General features: G+C 45.7%; 1 protein-coding gene and 1 pseudogene across 2 annotated transcripts in view; one reads left to right on the forward strand and one right to left on the reverse strand.

Moving 5' to 3' along the window:
* The first annotated feature begins 2,777 nt into the window (after positions 1 to 2,777).
* Positions 2,778 to 7,426, forward strand: LOC146182983 (uncharacterized; annotated as a pseudogene).
* A 1,433-nt stretch (positions 7,427 to 8,859) lies between these two features.
* LOC146182984 (uncharacterized) overlaps positions 8,860 to 17,021 on the reverse strand; it is a 34,577-nt gene continuing 26,415 nt past the window's right edge. For both annotated transcript variants that reach the window (XM_084608679.1, XM_084608676.1), the window contains 2 exons: positions 12,841 to 13,131; positions 8,860 to 9,414 (listed from right to left, as the gene is read on the reverse strand). In XM_084608679.1, the coding sequence (XP_084464805.1) occupies positions 9,079 to 9,414; positions 12,841 to 13,131 (627 nt within the window). In that variant the 3' untranslated portion in view covers positions 8,860 to 9,078. The remainder of the gene's footprint in view (positions 9,415 to 12,840; positions 13,132 to 17,021) is intronic.

Raw genomic sequence — 17,021 nt, forward strand, 5'->3', positions numbered from 1 at the left:
AATGAAATGACTAAAGTACCTTGGTTACGAACCGGCCGAATTCTCAAACGACAACGGGACAGAATGTGTTGATCTGCTTATCGGATCTGACCACATATAAGACCTCACCACAGGTAGATTGGTCAAATTAGGAAACCGACTGAGAGCAGTGGAAACATCAGCGGGCTGGACTGTTCAAGGGCCCAATGAGGACGATGCCGAGCAGACCCACTGCTTCCAAAACGTGGCACTACGAACATCTGTAATCAAGAGGCAGACGACAGATATTCTGACCAAATTCTGGGATTTGGAATCAATTAGAGTAAAGGAGGTCGAGGAAAACGACAAAATGTGTCAAGCTTCAGAGTTCTTCGAAGACAACATCAAGCGAGTCGGTAACCGCTACGAGGTTGCGTTGCCTTGGAAAACCGAGATTTCGCGTGAGGATAACCGAGAAATTGCTCTGAAGCGCCTCAACCAATTAGCGAACCGACTCAAAAGGGCTCCTGACCTTCTCGAATACGATGCGGTGATCAGGCAGTACGGTATTCTGGGCATGGCAGAACGCGTCGAAGAAAAGGCCGACCGCAACCGCTGCGTTTACCACATGCCTCATCAAGCAGTGCTCCGTGACTCCAGAAAATTGAGAGTTGTGTTTGACGCTTCTTCCCACGCTAAAGGTACAAAGAGTCTTAAAGACAACCTTGAAACGGGAGCCAACTTAACGGTAGACCTCGTCGGGCTATTGCTCAATTTTCGCAAGTATCGAGTTGCGTTTGTCGCGGACATTGAGCAGGCCTTTCTGCAAATTGAAGTGCGAGAGCGAGACAGAGACGCTCTGCAATTTTTTTGGTTCCGAGAGACTTCTCAGGCCGCTACTTTATTGCCTCCCATTGAAACGTGGCGCATGAAGCGAGTACCATTTGGAACCACCGCAAGCCCGTTTCTGCTCTCCGCTACCCTTCAGCACCACTTGAAGGCTTGCGAGGAAGGGTTTCCCTACACTGCCAGCCAGCTGCAGCAAAGCCTTTATGCAGACGACCTACTAACCGGCGCAGATGACGAGGAAGTGGCTCGGAAGCTCTACAACGAAGCCAACGCGATGTTCCACTCCTTCTCGAATAATGAGAGGCTACGCCGACTATTTTGGCAAGACGGCAGCGAAAATAAGTCTCTAGGATTCTTATCTGGGGTGCTGAAGGTGCTGGGACTGACCTGGGACCCAATTACCGATCGCCTGACATTTGCGCCATGAGTCGCAAGCTCCAACACAATGGAGACAGACACCAAACGTTCCATGCTGCAAACTACCGCACGGATCTGTGACCCACTGGGATGGCTGTCACCTTTTATTGTACAGGCTAAGACCCTGTTTCAGGAGCTGTGGCGCCAGAACGTCGAATGGGACGATGCCCTACCAAACGACAAAGCTGAAGGCTGGAAAACCTGGTATTGTGAATTGAAACATCTTCCCGAGATACAGGTACCACGGTACTACGGAGCGGACTTCAGCGGGCCGGCTACAAAAACGCACCTGCGCATCTTTGCAGACGCCAGTCCCGCGGCCTATGGGGCGGTCGCCTACCTAACCATTGCTTCGGAAGACGGCCTAACTTCAACTATTGTAATAAGCAAATCGAACGTGGCTCCACTTAAAGAACTCACGCTAGCAAGGCTGGAGTTGATGGCATGTTTGCTTGCAGCTCGATTGTGCAGCTACATAGTAAAGACGCTCGGGAAGCACCCTGATTGCGTTTCTCTTTGGACCGATTCCGCGATCGCTCTCCATTGGATTCGAGGGGACGCTGAACGCTGGCAGCAGTTTGTGCGAAATCGCGTCCGTGAGATACAGCAAAGCACCGGATGCTATGAATGGAGGCACTGCCCGGGGAAAGAGAACCCTGCGGATCTCCTGACGCGTGGCGTCACAATTTCCCGCCTTGCGGCTAGTGAGATGTGGTCTACGGGACCCAAGTGGCTCTGCGCACAGGAAAGCGAGTGGCCAAATGGACTGGTGCAAGCAACCTTCACCGACAAGGAATTAGAGAGCAGGCAGCCAACCAAGGCACTGCCGGCCATGATGTCTCATGTGACCGCGCCGGCATTAATGAACGTTAGCAGCTACAGCTCTTTCACGAGACTGATCAGAGTCATGGCTTGGGTGCTTCGTTTCATCTTTAAGGCAGGATGACGAAGCGATGAAGCCGGACCCATCACCCCCGAAGAGTTAGATCAGGCCGAACTATTTTGGATACGTAATGAGCAGAGAGAAGGCTTTTCCAAGGAGCTGCACAACGTTCGAAATCAGAAAGCGGTGCCCAACGACTCTCCGCTCAGAAATATTTCTCTTGTGGTGGATGAAAATGGAATTCTGAGTATTCACGGACGGCTACAACGTAGCGATCTGAGCTATGACTCTAAACATCCCGTCGTCATACTATAGGGAAGTCACCTAACGAAGCTGCTTGCCCACTACTGCCACCTCAAAGTGTTGCACGGAGGGATACGCCATACGCTTACGCAGCTCAGAGAAAGATATCACGTGATCGGAGGAAGGCAGCTGGTGAAAAGAATAGTAAAGGAATGCGTAACATGGGCCAGCGGTTCATCGCACAGCCGGCAAACGAAGTGGCAGCTCCGCTACCAACAGACCGCATAACAGAAGCCGAACCCTTTCAGCTGACAGGCGTCGACTTTACAAGACCACTTGCCGTCAATGGCTCTCGCCTACGAATTCCTATGTAGCGCTGTTCACCTGCGCGGTCACTCGAGCCATTCATCTAGAGCTGGTTAGCGACATGTCGGCAGGCTCGTTTTTGCTCGCGTTTCGGCGATTCGCTGCCAGACGAGGGCTTCCGAGCACCATCTACAGTGATAATGCTCTCACGTTCAAGAAGGTCAACAGGGATTTGGGCTGCCTCTGGGATGTCATGCGAGGTGACCCGGTACAAGATCACCTTATAAACTTGCGTGTTCAATGGAAATTTTTTGTGGAACGTGGACCATGGTGGGGCGGCTTCTATGAGCGTCTTGTCGGACTAATGAAGCAAGCCTTAAATATGACGCTAGGAACGCGCTACTTGACATTCGAGGAAATGTCAACTACGCTGGCGGAAGTCGAAGCGGTGCTGTACTCCCGACTACTTAATCATATTTACACAGAGCCGAACTAACCTGAACCGCTCTGTCCCGCTATGTTTCTTACCGGAAGACGACTGACCTCCCTTCCGGAGCTGCAAAGAAAGGAAATCTCTGCCCTATCCTGTAACCACCTGCGACAAATGATTTCAACTCGCAACAAAGCATTGCAAGGGTTCTGGAGACGCTGGTGCACCGAGTACTTAAAGGAGCTACAGCTGACCCATTCCAAAGGAACTCAACGGGAAAAGCAAGTTAAAATTGGAGACGTGGTCCTCCTGAAAGACCTACAGCCGCGGCAAATGTGGAAGCTGGAAATAATCGAAAGGGCATTCACGGGAAGTGACAACGGAACAGGAACATTTGAAGTCCGACTGCCAGGGGGGACCAGACTTCGCCATCCAATTCAGTTGCTCTACCCTCTGGAACTCTCCGACTAACAAATGATTTCGTCATTTAGGGGGGGAACGTTTTGTGTGTCTTAATCGTTGTGGTCGTCGCGTCTGCGTTGAGATAATTTGGTCACAGAATAAAACTCCGGTGAAACTTAACGCGATCATTGAGGATTATTCAAGCCCCTTGACTCTCAGTTAGTAGGTCCAGGCTAGGTAGTTCTGTTTGGTGACTTGAACTGTGTCCTCGACAGGACAGATCGCCTCTACTCGTGGTAGTCTGCCTAAGGAGTGCAACAGGCAGGAAGTGCAGGAACTTAGGGAGCACTTAGGGAGGTTCCTGCCAGAAAGGTGCTACGCTTGGGAGAGTCAGGGATGAATTGAACTCGGAGGCGCCTTCCGAGCAGGCAAGACCATTTCTAGGTGTTTTCTAAGACGGGATTCTGGCATGAACCTATTTTGGTCTGTCTCCTTTGCGTTGAGTGATTACAGGGGTGTCATCCTACTATTCATTGATGGAAATATGGTCTCTAGCGCGAAGGGGACTTGGCTCCTCAACTCATGGCTTTTGGATAGTAAAGAAAATATATTGGCATCATTTAAACCTGAATGTCATTCATCAAATACACTGGGCATGTATTTTTTGGATCTGTCGACAGAATATCTCAATATGTAGCTGCTGAGCGTACGTTTAGCTCTAACAAGAAGCAGGATATGTACAATTGTATGAAATCATGGTGCAAATTAAGTTATGAATAATAAAGTTTGTAATGTTCCTTAAGTGTGATTTTCATATAACCAGTTTAGCCAGATCTTATTCAAGAGACTGTTTAATATGGATAAACCCCTGTTCTGCGCCATAGATGTTAACAATATATTTTTTTTGCATTTCTGCTAGATCTGCAATGAATGCTATCGCCTCACGGGCATTCCTGTGGATGTGAAATTGCTGGAAGCACTGAGAGAACACAGTGATGGTATTTTTGATGCGGCAAGATGCAAACAGTCAGCATTGTCTGTATACTGCGAAGTGATGTCTGAAGTCAGAAACGCAGAGGGGATTGCCAAGAACTGTGAGTAATAACCTCATATTTGAAGGAAAAATGCAAGTAATGTTTTGTCATCAAAAGAAATTAAGGTACCAGTGGTGTGCGCAAAAACCGGATGTCTAGCTTACAAGTGCTTTTTTTTGTATTTTGTATCAACATGCAATGACAAAGGGATACTAAGCAATATGCAGCTTTGAAACAACTGCTGTTGTGCTCCAGAGGATACAAGCGATTGTAAGGAGTGTAAATGCACTTCTTTACAACAGGGTTGCAATATGGGAGGATGGTGGTTTCAGCGAGAGATCTGAACACTAGTTTGTTTGTTCATGATGTAGCTGGTATGTAAAACGGCAAACTCTGCTGTAGAATTCGGACAGAAAAGTGTGACAGACAACTAACACTACCTCGAAACACCTAAATAATGTTGTTAAAAAATTCAGCAAATGCCCTAGCTTTGTGATTCATGCATTGCTCCATTATCTTTTATGCTTCATACATTGCTTTAGGGAAGAAAATGCATGCACTGTTGATGTCTGTTCTTTTAATTTGCACAGCACATAAGGGTTATAAATTTGATTCTTGACTGCCATGTACAGTCGTGGACAAAACTGTGCAGGATGTGGATTCGAAAAAAAAATTATTTCTAGAGTAAAGTGTAACTACCTTCTCTCAAGGTGAAAGTTTTTGTAGACCCATGGTGAAGTTTGTGTTTGCGGGAGTGTCCATCAGCCGGATGTGTTCGCCACATGATGACAGATTAAAGAAAGAAAATGGTGATAGTGATTGGTAGTGGTTAATAATCATTGATAGAGGTTAACTGATTGATAAAGGTTCGTAGTGATTTATATTGATTATAATGATGGATGAAGGTTAATAGCGATTGTTAGAGGATGGTAGGGATTAATAATGAGTGACAATGAATAATAAAGATTGATAGTGATTGACAAATGTTGATAGTGGAAGTCAGTGACTGATAAAGGTTGATAAAAGTGACTGATAAAAGTTAGTTTATAGTAATAGACAGTGACTGCTAAAGTTGATTGTGATGGTATAGAGGTTGGCAGTGCCTTTAATAGCCAGATTCAAATGAGATGTCAAATCAATACACTGAATAGGCTTCCACTGTTCAGCTCTTAAGACTAGCTAAGAACAATCCTGTAATGATTTGTTTTTGTCACATTGAATTAGATTGGTAGCCTCTGTGGCACTGTCGGCTTTACAGCCGGTCTCCTTTTATCTCTTCATCTTTCTGCCTTGACCTCTTTTTTTTTCTCCCATAGCGCACAGGTGTTTCCAGGCCAAGAATAATCATCTGCTTATTTCTCGATTGTCTGTCTCATGTGCTGCCTTATGTATAATAATCCGGCAATGAGCTCTGCATTCCTGCGAACTTCATTCTCTGTTCTAGTTTTGAAATTCCCAGTTCTGTTCGTCTCTCTTAACATGAATGCTGAATCGTTTATTGAGTGATAACTTTTTATTGTCATTATAATGTAGTCATAGGCAAGGGTCGCTACAGCAAGCAGCTTTTTAATTGCTTTAATCATGTTGCAAGCATATCTTTTTTTTATTTTAGATGCCAGAGGAGTTGGTGCCCTCATTTTGTTGCCACTCTTATTGAACGAACGAGGAGAAAACCTATTCTAGCCACTGGTAAGAGTGTACATAGTGTACTGTATTGGTTACCTGTAGACAGCTTAGAAAGTCGGAGAATGTTAGCATAACTTCCTGCTACGCATAGTGCTCTAAGTTCACACGACCTCTATAACTTCTTTGGTGGAAATATTATTTGTAAGTACAGAGTTATGTAAAAAAATATCAAACTTTTTTTGTGTGTTACTTTTATGAAAAGAAAATGTACCTATATTTATCCTTACACAAATGCCACAATAACCAAAAATAAATAGAAAACTCTATTTGGTGAAATATTGTCTAGGTATTTTGACAATTTGTTTTTCATCATTGTCTTTCATTTCTTCTTTTTCAGTGTGTATATTCTTACATAGTTGTACAGTAAATGCTCATGTTTGAGAAATATATCTAGATGCCATAGGTACCATGGCTAAAATGTACCACAAAGCATTTGCAGCTGTTTTGGAAACTAATGTGACAGAGTTAAGGGTTGGAATGTTAAAGTGTTAATTCTATTTACATGATGTGACCAGCAGAAAAAGGTCACATTGTAGCGGCAGCAGAAAGTAGAACATGAGTATGATGACTACTAAAATTTATCTTCCACTGTCATTAAATGCTCCTGATGAGATGACTCATCTCAAATGGAAATGTTGGCTAGCTATTTTTTAACACTTGGTGAAGGCCTCTGCAGGCTGCTAACATCCAGAGCAGTTCTTATATTGTTGCAATTTTGGGTGTGCAATGAGCTTAACTGGTATGCTTGCACTACATGTTCTGTTTATAGTTTTCACTTAATGTTTTTGCAAGAATGGATGGCTCAAAAGGCACCAGCCTAACAATTGATGTCAATGTGCATGAAAAACAATGTTTATCCTTCTTATTTTACCTGACCCAATGCAATTTATTTCACTGACAGTGTAATACATTTTCATTTGGCAGGTACCAGGCAAGCGGTGTCTGCACCCAACAGTGATATACAATGGGAGTAGCCCACTTACATCAGAAGCAATGCACGTGGCATTTGAAGACATTTGCATTGACGTCCTTGACCTAACAGAGGGATTTTGTGTGGTTTTCTGTATGTAATGGGCATATAGCATTGAGTATGCACCAGCATTGAAGCACACGTTTTGTGTGATTGAGCACCTGCTTGAAATAAAGAAAGCAAAGTTGGGTGCAAGAGCCCTTAAACTGCTAACAAAACTTAGAGCCCAAGCTGGCAAAAAGCAATGAGACTAATTTTGTGTGTTTTGCAGCTTTAATTGAAGTGCACAAGTGCAGTGCACATTTTCAGGGCCACCGGTAATAATCCTCAACCACTCCGCAACTTTGTTCAGGTATTCTGCTTTCATGTGTTTTTTTTTTTTGTCCTATATGCTGTGTCAGACACACTCAGTATGTATAATCATTTAATAAAGCTGTCAGTTTTTTGCAGCCTTGTCTTTTGCAGAAAAATGTTCACCTAAGCATACACTGCATTATGCAGACACTCACGAAACTGCCAAACAGTTAAATGGAGGATACTGTTAGTGTGGATTTTAGAAGGATTCTTTTAAGGGTCACCAAAACACTTCCTAGGGGTTTAGATGAAGGCTCCGAATAAGGATTGCCTTTAGCAGCTTTACGCGAGCTATCCGACACTCAGTGAATGCAATATGCCTCCATAATAGGAGTCTTCTCACTCCAATAAGCATCCCGCTGAACCGCTGGGAAGCAGCCAGTTGACCACCCTGAAGGAGCCAACACAGCAACTGTCAAAGGAGGCGACGAATGCAATGTGACTCTCTAGCGAGAGTTTTCTCACTCTAAAAATGAGCATCCTGCTGATTCTCTGAGAAGCAGCCAGGTGACCACCCTGAAGGAGGCAAGACAACAACTGTCAAGGAGTCGACGAATGCAATGTGACTCTCTAGTGAGAGCCTTCTCACTCTAAAAATGAGCGTCCTGCTGATCCTCTGAGAAGCAGCCAGATGACTACCGTGAAGGAGGCAACACAGCAACTGTCGAAGGAGTCGACGACGGCAATGTGACTCCCTAGTGAGAGTCTTCTCACTCCAACAATGAGCATCCTGCTGAATCCCTGAAAAGTGGCCTGGTGACCACCCTAAGGGAGGCAATGCGACAATTTTCTGCGGAGTCGCACTTACGCTGTTTCTGCCAGTAGAGGGTCATTATGTTTTTTGCTCGAAGGGAGTCATCGGTAAACCCCAAAAAGGCATCACATATGTGGAAAATTTTGACTACCCAAAAAGGGGTCGATAAGAACTCCTTTTTTTTTAGAGTGTACCAGAAGGCCTACAAGGTAGCTGAAAGTGGAGGTCTTTTGGCTTAGGCGCTTAGTTCCACTGTAAAAAGACCAAATTTAATAATGTGTAAAGTACTGCACAAGTTTTCATTAAAATAAAGTTGATTTTAAGTTAAGGTAATGTAGTCCATCGCCGTATCAACACTGCCGAAAATCACAACTTTTATAGTTGCGCATATTTGCAAATGCACTCCTCTTAGTATTGCAGTGCGGATCATTCGTAGAATAACTACGTTGAGGAGTCTGAACAGTTCTTTGAAACTGTAGAACCTACGAATTTACTGTTACGGCTGTTCTCCAAAGAGGGCGTTGAGCGAAATAGGAACACAAGACATTTTTGATAATTTACTGATCGGTGACAAACAACGAGCACTAAACATCTGCTGCATGGAAAGAATAACAGGAACCTGGCAGCCCACAGTCTCCATGTTGCTTGGTGTTGTTGGCGGGGCTCAACGCTCAGGCATGGGAATTTACGGAAATGAGCAACTAAAAAAGAAAAAGAAAAAAAAATGGGCGAGCAAAGAAAATAACCAACACATAAAGAAACAAACATGCAAATAACAACAGGCATGGGAATTTACGGAAATGAGCAACTAAAAAAGAAAAAGAAAAAAAAATGGGCGAGCAAACAAAATAACCAACACATAAAGAAACAAACATGCAAATAACAAAAAACAGTCACTTTTTTCGACTCGCTGCGTCGCACGGCGTAGTACTGCTTCTGAGATGAGTTAAACTTCCAAGCCGAAGCACGAAGCTCCAGAAGTTCCAACAGCATGAGCCGCACGTTCCGGGGGGACCGCCGGTCGAGGAAGGCAACCCGTAAGCATTCCATTAGAGCACCCATGCGTCGAGGGGCGACTCGGTCAGCGATCCGCCCCGCTGCTTTTAGCACGCGCTCGAGACAATCCATCTGCGGGTAGAAGAGAGTTTCATGTGAAAAGACAAGCGACACTCTTTCGAGCCTGCGCCTAAATGCTTCAGGCAGCCCATCTCACTTTGCCAAAAGTAACCAGGCTGCTCCGAAGGCAAGCGCGCCGCCGTGTGGCGGCGCTCGCTGTGGCTTATCGGTGCTCGTCAGCTCCGAGGTTACAATAGCTGACGTAACTTCACACCCTCACTCTCGCCCGTTGGATAATAAAAGCTAGATGCGTATGATGTGCCGGCTGCGGTTTGATGTGTGCGAAGCTTGGTTGTGCCCAGCGAGGGCACTCAGTATGGCGACGGGGCTATTCGCTCTTCTCGGCAACTTCCCTGAAGCAGATATGTTGCGTTTCTCGCTAAATAATTATATGTGCTTGTGTTCTGTGATCCGCTGCTGAAACGCACCACCAGTATTGCGCTTTCCTGCGTGTGTGATGCGCCTGTGCATTAAAGAATGATAACGCACGTCGAAATTTAAATATGCTTTCTCCAAGGTGCCTTGCGTAGTGCCACATTACCGGTCGTAACTCCGGTACAAAGATATGGGAAAGGTTGTGAACCCTTTCAAGCCACCTTATCTCTCTTTTAAGCGTTCAAAATTGTATTAGCCCCTTGAGGAGGCTGTTCAAAAATAAGTGCAATGATTGATTCTAACAAATTTTTGCATTTGCTTGTAGGTAAGTTTTGGTTTACGTAAGGAACTAAAATGAAACCTTCCTCGCGCTTAGCCATATTATATGCATGATTCCTTTCTCGTTCCCGGAACACTTATTTCAGGGCGACACTGTCTGGTAAACGTAGCACATATTCGTCATAGAAACGAACAAGAGCTCACCCTGTCTACTATCACCTGCTTTTCTGTTTTCCACAGTTGCCGAAAAGAGCGAATAGCCCGTCGCTATACTGAGCGCCCTCGCTGGGCACAACCAGGCTTCGCACGCGTGAAACCGCAACCCGCACATCATACGCGCCTAGATTTTATCATTCAAGGGGCGAGAGTCAGGGTGCGAAGTTACGTCAGCTGTTGTGCCCTCGGAGCTGACGAGCACAGATAAGCCACAGCGAGCGCAACGCCGCCACATGGCCGCGTGCCTGCTCCGCCAGCCTTCGGAGCAGCCTGGTTACTTTTGGCAAAGAGGGTACGTTTCACTCTCTATGAAGGCAGGGACTGTTATAAAGCTAATCTTACACCTCAATGCATTGTCACATGCGGCGCTACATTTAGCTATGCCAAGCTGTTGTCCACACAGCAAACACAAATTATCAGCGGGCCTACAATGAGAAAATGACTACCCATTATCAAGATGGAATCCTACAGGGAGGCAATAAAATCCTACAGGGAGACAATGAATGTGTTTTAAAGAGAGCTTGAGAAGTAGGCGGCTCGGCGGACAGACACACAGAGAGTGCGCCTCAGCCTTCAGCGGATATAAACAGAAACATATTCAAGCAAAGTGCTGTAATAAAATGTGACCGACTAGGGAGATACACGAAATAGTGCGTGAAGAATAGGGCCTACGTCACAAAATACGACGTTGTTTGGTAATAAAGGGCGAAATGAGCTTATTAAATATTCATTGCCTTAGTCTAGAGCAGAAGTAGAAAGTCCTGATCCGACTCCGGCCTGAACGCCCAGCTCAGGTTAATGACCCGGGCCAGAGCGCCTGGCGTTGAAGTCCAACTGGACCAGGAAGCCAACCATAACACGCCTCCGCCCCATATTCCCTAAATGTTTTTCATCGAAACAAATGTTTTTAACACTACTGAGGGACACTGCCTGTACTGCAAAAAGCTAGAACACTGTTGTATGCTAGATTTACACTGCAGTTTGCATGACTTGGTAATCGACGCAAATATCGAGTGCTTACATAACAATGACCTCAAACGATTTAAAACACAAAAATGAATTTGCGAACAAGGAATGCATGCCTTAAGTGAAGAACAGAATGACAATCGCGAGGCTTTGGCAGATGGTAGAATCGTAAGCTCCGCCAACCTGCCCCGAAGACTATGCGATGTATCCTATGAACGGTGAATAATGGGCGGCATTGACGAAGCTAGGAGCAGATAAACACTGATAGCGTCTATTTGCTTTCACACTCAACGGTGGGCTTTTGAAGATATAAGTAATATTAAAACAATGTAACAAAATCTGTGTTTTGCCATTTTATAGAAAACGGAAATGGTCTACGCTCAAGCAACGAGTGCAGATCCTCCAAGGAAGGATGCGATGCAAGGGATGCTTCGAACGTGCTGAATTTGTAAGTGAGGCAATCTCCTTAATACTGAATAAAAGCGGACGGTGGGCAAAAGATTTCTAACAAGAAGAAAAATTACCTGTGGTTTAGCTGGTGGTTAAAATTACACGAAAAATATCGGCATGGCTACGCTAAGGTTCGGCTTGAAAATAAATACATGGCTTTTGCACATTGCAGTTTACTCTATGGTTTCAGTTTTATTTATCCTTAGGGGGCATTTTGAGCACTCAAGTTTTGACCATTAAAATAAACTAAATTAGCTACTAGCCAGCATATAAGACCCCGCTTTAACTGAGATGTATGAACGAGCTAGGGATAACGTGAATGTAAAGGGTTTGCCAGGCTGATTGTGATATCACCATCTCATATGAAAGGAGAGGCCCGAGTTAGTAGTTCCTGCCATAGGGGTTGTCAGAAAGCCCTACGTCCGGTTAGTGCTCGGCCATGTCAACTGCCAGCTACCGCCTCCCACGACCTCTTCTTCTAGCAGTTGCTAGGCAACGGATCAATGTCAGTGCGACAACGGCCAAGGTGCGACCACGAAGAAAGTGCGATCACGGCGAAGAGGCGAAGTGGCTGACGCAGTATAGCCCTCGCCACAAAAAAAGAAATATTCAAAAACATTGATGTCCTTTTTTGAAAAACATGTACTGATAAGGCTTCCCATTTCCTTAGTTGCCATGTTTGTATCAAAATAATTATATCCTGGCCGCTACCACCTACGGTGTGCGTTTGAGTTCACCGTTCGTCATGCTCTTTTATTCCATTGCAGCCTTAGGCTGCGGAGCTAAACAGAATGTCAAAACAAAGCTCAGCCTATTCTAGGGGAGAGGAGACGAGAAAGAGCGCGGAAGTTAAGCAATGCTCTCATAATAAATATCGCCCTACTACAACTAAAGGTTTCAGCTTTGAACTTAGAGGGATGTTAGCTCTTGAACCCAGGCTCGAACTCTAACCGTCAAGATGTGCTCGACAGTATTTTACGATACCCCATAGATGGCACACAGTCAGGAGGTGCCCAAAAACTTGGAGGTTGCACTGTGCGTTTGTGGTCGTACTTCGAAACGCTGGCGCGAAGGATTTAAAGCCTGCGCCAGACTTCGGCAATGGCGTGAAAGCTACCTCCAGTTCTTTAAGAAAGACGTGCGGATACAGACCTCTCCGGCTTCGTCCTGGCCAGGAGATTCTAACATGACCTGGCAGCTGTTGCAAAGCAGCGCCGCCATGCAGAAAGCCCTGCCCGGGTGCTTCATGCAGCCATCCCTCCTCCCGGTTGAGGTTGCCACGATTTCAGCCACGAAGCGGACATACGAAGTCCACTGGTAGCTAGCCTTCGTGGTTCGACAATCCTGTGTCCCTGCATGCCTAGGCATCAAGACCTCCCGCCTGTCGAACCATTCTCGGCACGTTACCAGGAGGCATTCCTCGAAAGCGTCGCTTTTCACCTTCTGCATCAATGAACAGAGCATAGAAGCATGTTGAAAAGTTTTATAACTGTGGGAATATGCTCCCCTTTAAATGACTTCTATATCGTTTTCACACAGTTTTCATATAACACATATATGGCCATACGGAATTGGCATACTTCAATATCCATAGCTCATATAGTCCATATTCCCTCTACATGCTGCATATGCTGTCGATATGTTCCGTATTCAAAACAAAATTATGCGTCGGATCACATGGAAAGTTTCACTAGCGAATTCACAGTTCTTCTCTGGTGGTTTGTCTGGTGTACGAAAAGCCAGTCTTTTAATGCAGAAGGTCATTTGATGGCCACATATACCCTTCATTGGCTATGAATTCTTGTCCCGCCTGTTCGTCTATTCAACGACGAAACTAAACAAAATCGGTTAGACATTTCAATGGTTCCAGGTTAGATTCCCGTCTCACCTCCATACCTCAAAGTATCTACCCGCGTTGACAGTCGGGTGACCACGTGGCGTCGCGTAACAAGTGCCCAATTAGTGTCCAATCATTATCACCGGTCAACTGGCACCTGCTAGCGGAATGGTCATTTTTTGCTCACAACGCTAACAGCGCTATGCTTTGTAGAACGAGGCATTAGCGATGTCACTTAAAAAAATAATTGAACACTGCATGGCCAAGTTTAGCTACTTACTTTTAATAACGTCAGATGACACCCCACTGTCCTGCTTTTGGCGCTTTAAGACCAATTATCCGAAATTAGGTGCCTCAGCGGATGTTCTACTACACCGTAGGCTATCTCTCATCCACTTTGTAGGTAAAAAATGCACCTCGCGCGCTGTTCTCACATAAGGCCACAGTAAGCGTCAACATGAAATATTAATATCCAACATACGCAGATAACAGATAGCACGAACATGAACGCGATCACAAATAAGTTGAACTCCAGTTTGTGTTTCGTTTTTACCAATTTACATCTATACGATGTTTTGAATTTCCTTGCACATTTCAAGGGAAGACGGAATGTAAAAACATACATAGATCACGAACAGATTGTAAGCACTAGTAATATGTTGCATCATGGCGAAGGAAGAGGAAGCAGCGCAGAACGTTTGATCTGCACGCAGTCTATTGGCCTTCATGGTTTTGTTCGTCTTGAGCAGCTGGTAGTCGCCGCCTGATGATGGCCTGTGACCGTCATGTTTACACGCCGCCATACCTTGACGGTAACAACCCTAACAACTCGCCCGACACTTCACCTCCACCTTAAAAGGCATGGCGCGATATTGTAATGCCTCCCGTCTACGACTGTTCTTGCTGATCATTGTTGCTGCACAACTAGTTCGATAATTTTTTAATCTGAAATTCTTTATTGTGCTCATATTTTATTATGGATGTGTTAGCATACGCTCGTAAGCTGCCCAGTTACGTCAAATATAAGCCGGCATGCATATTAATAAAGCGCTGCTTTAACCTGATGGAGGTGCATGCAGGGCTTAGAAACAGTACGCCTTATTCATTTGTAGGAGGCCTTGAAGGCTTTGGACTTAAAAATGATGCCACGCGAGCATTGCTGTAGGACGACGAAGCTTGTAGGGATCAATTTACTGTAACCTTTGCCTCGTATCGTCCCGATGGCGTAATAAGGTTCCCATCAGCGATGCGGATTAGCGGGCCAGCCTAAGTGGATGTCACTTTCTTGACCTGGGTGGCGAACAGTCCATTGATGAAAGAATAGGCAACTCTGGTCCGAAATAGTCAGCCCACTAAGGCAGTAACCTTGCGGCCGTCGATATACACTTCAAGGTCACTTGTTCGCGTCCTTGCGTTGCGCGTGGGCCTTGGTGTCAGATCTGATCTCTTCAGGTACTACGGTAGCGGCCGGGGCGCAGCGTTGTTACTTCGCGGGGCGTCACCATGGAGTCAGGTCGTGTCGTCGTGGATGCTTTCGTCGTGCGCAGCGGCGATGTAAATCTTGCAGCGTCGTCAGTGACGGAGGATCTTCTTTAGTTCGCCATATAAGAACCTCGCCTCAGCTTCTTTGGACGTAACGGCGATACGGTGACAAACCTGCCTCTGTATGGCGACTGGGTGGGATACCAACGGTTTCGTCACTCTGCCCTGAGCAAAAAGTTCTCGATTTCTTCTGGTCGTTCGCCAGGACGGGGTTTTGGGGTGTCGATGTGGAACGGCGCAGGCCGGCGCGTCTCTACGGGCAGTGCGTAGAAGGTGGCCTGCCACACGGCAGTGGAAGCATAGCGAGCGGTTGTTCGCAGTTCTTCCAGGCGTCGCACTTCCTGGGGCTTGAGGATCGTTCGCTGGCTTGGTGACCAGGGGCTAAGGAATGTCGTTCAGTACGTTGTGGGGGTCATAGAAGGTCTAGCTGGAACGCAGGACTGCATAACACAGCAGCTTTATTCACAGCAGTGGGTTCTTCCATCGAAGCAATTGCAGCCGTGGCTTGGGGAACGTCCAGTGCCAGCTGGACTTATTCAAGCACGACGTTCGTAAGAGTCGCTATTGGGATCAGTTGGGACGATGGGAGAAGTCGTCGCAATTCTTAGAGGACGAAATCGCGGATAACTTCCCCATAGCTATCTCCGCATGTAGTAAGGCGTCACAGTGCCCTGTAGAGAATACTTGGATTGACCAGTTGTAGTCGTGCGTCCTTTGTTTTGAAGGTCGTATTTATATCATCTCCTTTCTGACAGAATGCCGTCATAGTCTTTGGCGACTGGTGTACAGGAAAGGCAAAACGTTGGCCTTTTACACCGCGCATCAGGAAGTTACTCTCCTTGATCATGTTAAAATCGGCCCGGCGGAAGAGATGCTTCATCTCTTAAACGTAAGCAAGGATAGACTCACTTGGGAGTTTAATCCTGGATTGAAGGAGATACAGCGCTCCTTCTTTTTATATAACACTTTAAAACGCCTTCAAAATCCGCGTCTTAAACATGTCTCAATTATGCGAAGAAGCTCCAGGATTTTCACTCACACTCGCGCAGATTTGTGAAGTGATAAATGCACTTGCCCCAACTTGTCTGTGTCCTCCCAAGCGTTGAATGATGTCACTCGCTCGATAACGTCAATCCAGTCTTCCGAGTCTTCATCTGGCCGTCCTTGTAGGCTGACGGGAGTCACGGGTCTGGATGATGACAAGAGGCTGTGCCTGCTTGGGTGGTTCCGTCTACGGCGGCATGGTCACGTTGTTAGGGCGGCATAGTCACGTTGTTTTACGCCCATTTATTCCTGAATTACGCTTGAATAAATGAACACGAGTTACGAGCTATTTCTTTGACCCACTCTGCACGCTTCGTTTCTCTTAACGTTACATCCATTTGTTTGTTTCATAGCACTCTACGTTGTTTACATCTTCAGTAGAACCCTTTCTGTTAGCATTTATATAAAGTGCAGTAAATTGGTGCATATTTTGAGTATAAAGCGCCTCAACTATTCAAAAGACTCCAGACGATGTCTAACTATAGCAGTGTCTGTCAAATGCACGTCGGAGTGTTATAGCTGGCGCTCCTGTATAATTTGCCCTGAGTAGAGCGCTGCTCAGCTACTGCAATATAACTTGTTAATCTTAGAGCTAATAAATCCAACTTTGCTCCAAAAGAACATGTATCGGGTAGAAAGTACTTGTGGTAAAAGCAAGCCTGGCGAGAGATGGCTCCCATTGAATCGGTTTCACTAATGCACCTGTTCAACTGACACTATCTCGCATATCATGTGATCGCTCATCTTAGAGTGTCACTTTTCCAGGTCGAGGTCGTTACTGATGGTCAAGCGGAGATTCCTGGGTCATCTACCAGTTTAACTTACCAAACAACACAGGGCAAGCCTTGTCGTGAAAGAGACTAAGTCCCAATTCAACCTTGACTCAACTTCAAGGTCAGCGGAATGGAAC

This window comes from Amblyomma maculatum, chromosome 7 (assembly GCF_055883805.1).
Source record: "Amblyomma maculatum isolate TAMU_Amacu chromosome 7, ASM5588380v1, whole genome shotgun sequence".
Lineage (NCBI taxonomy): Eukaryota > Metazoa > Arthropoda > Arachnida > Ixodida > Ixodidae > Amblyomma > Amblyomma maculatum.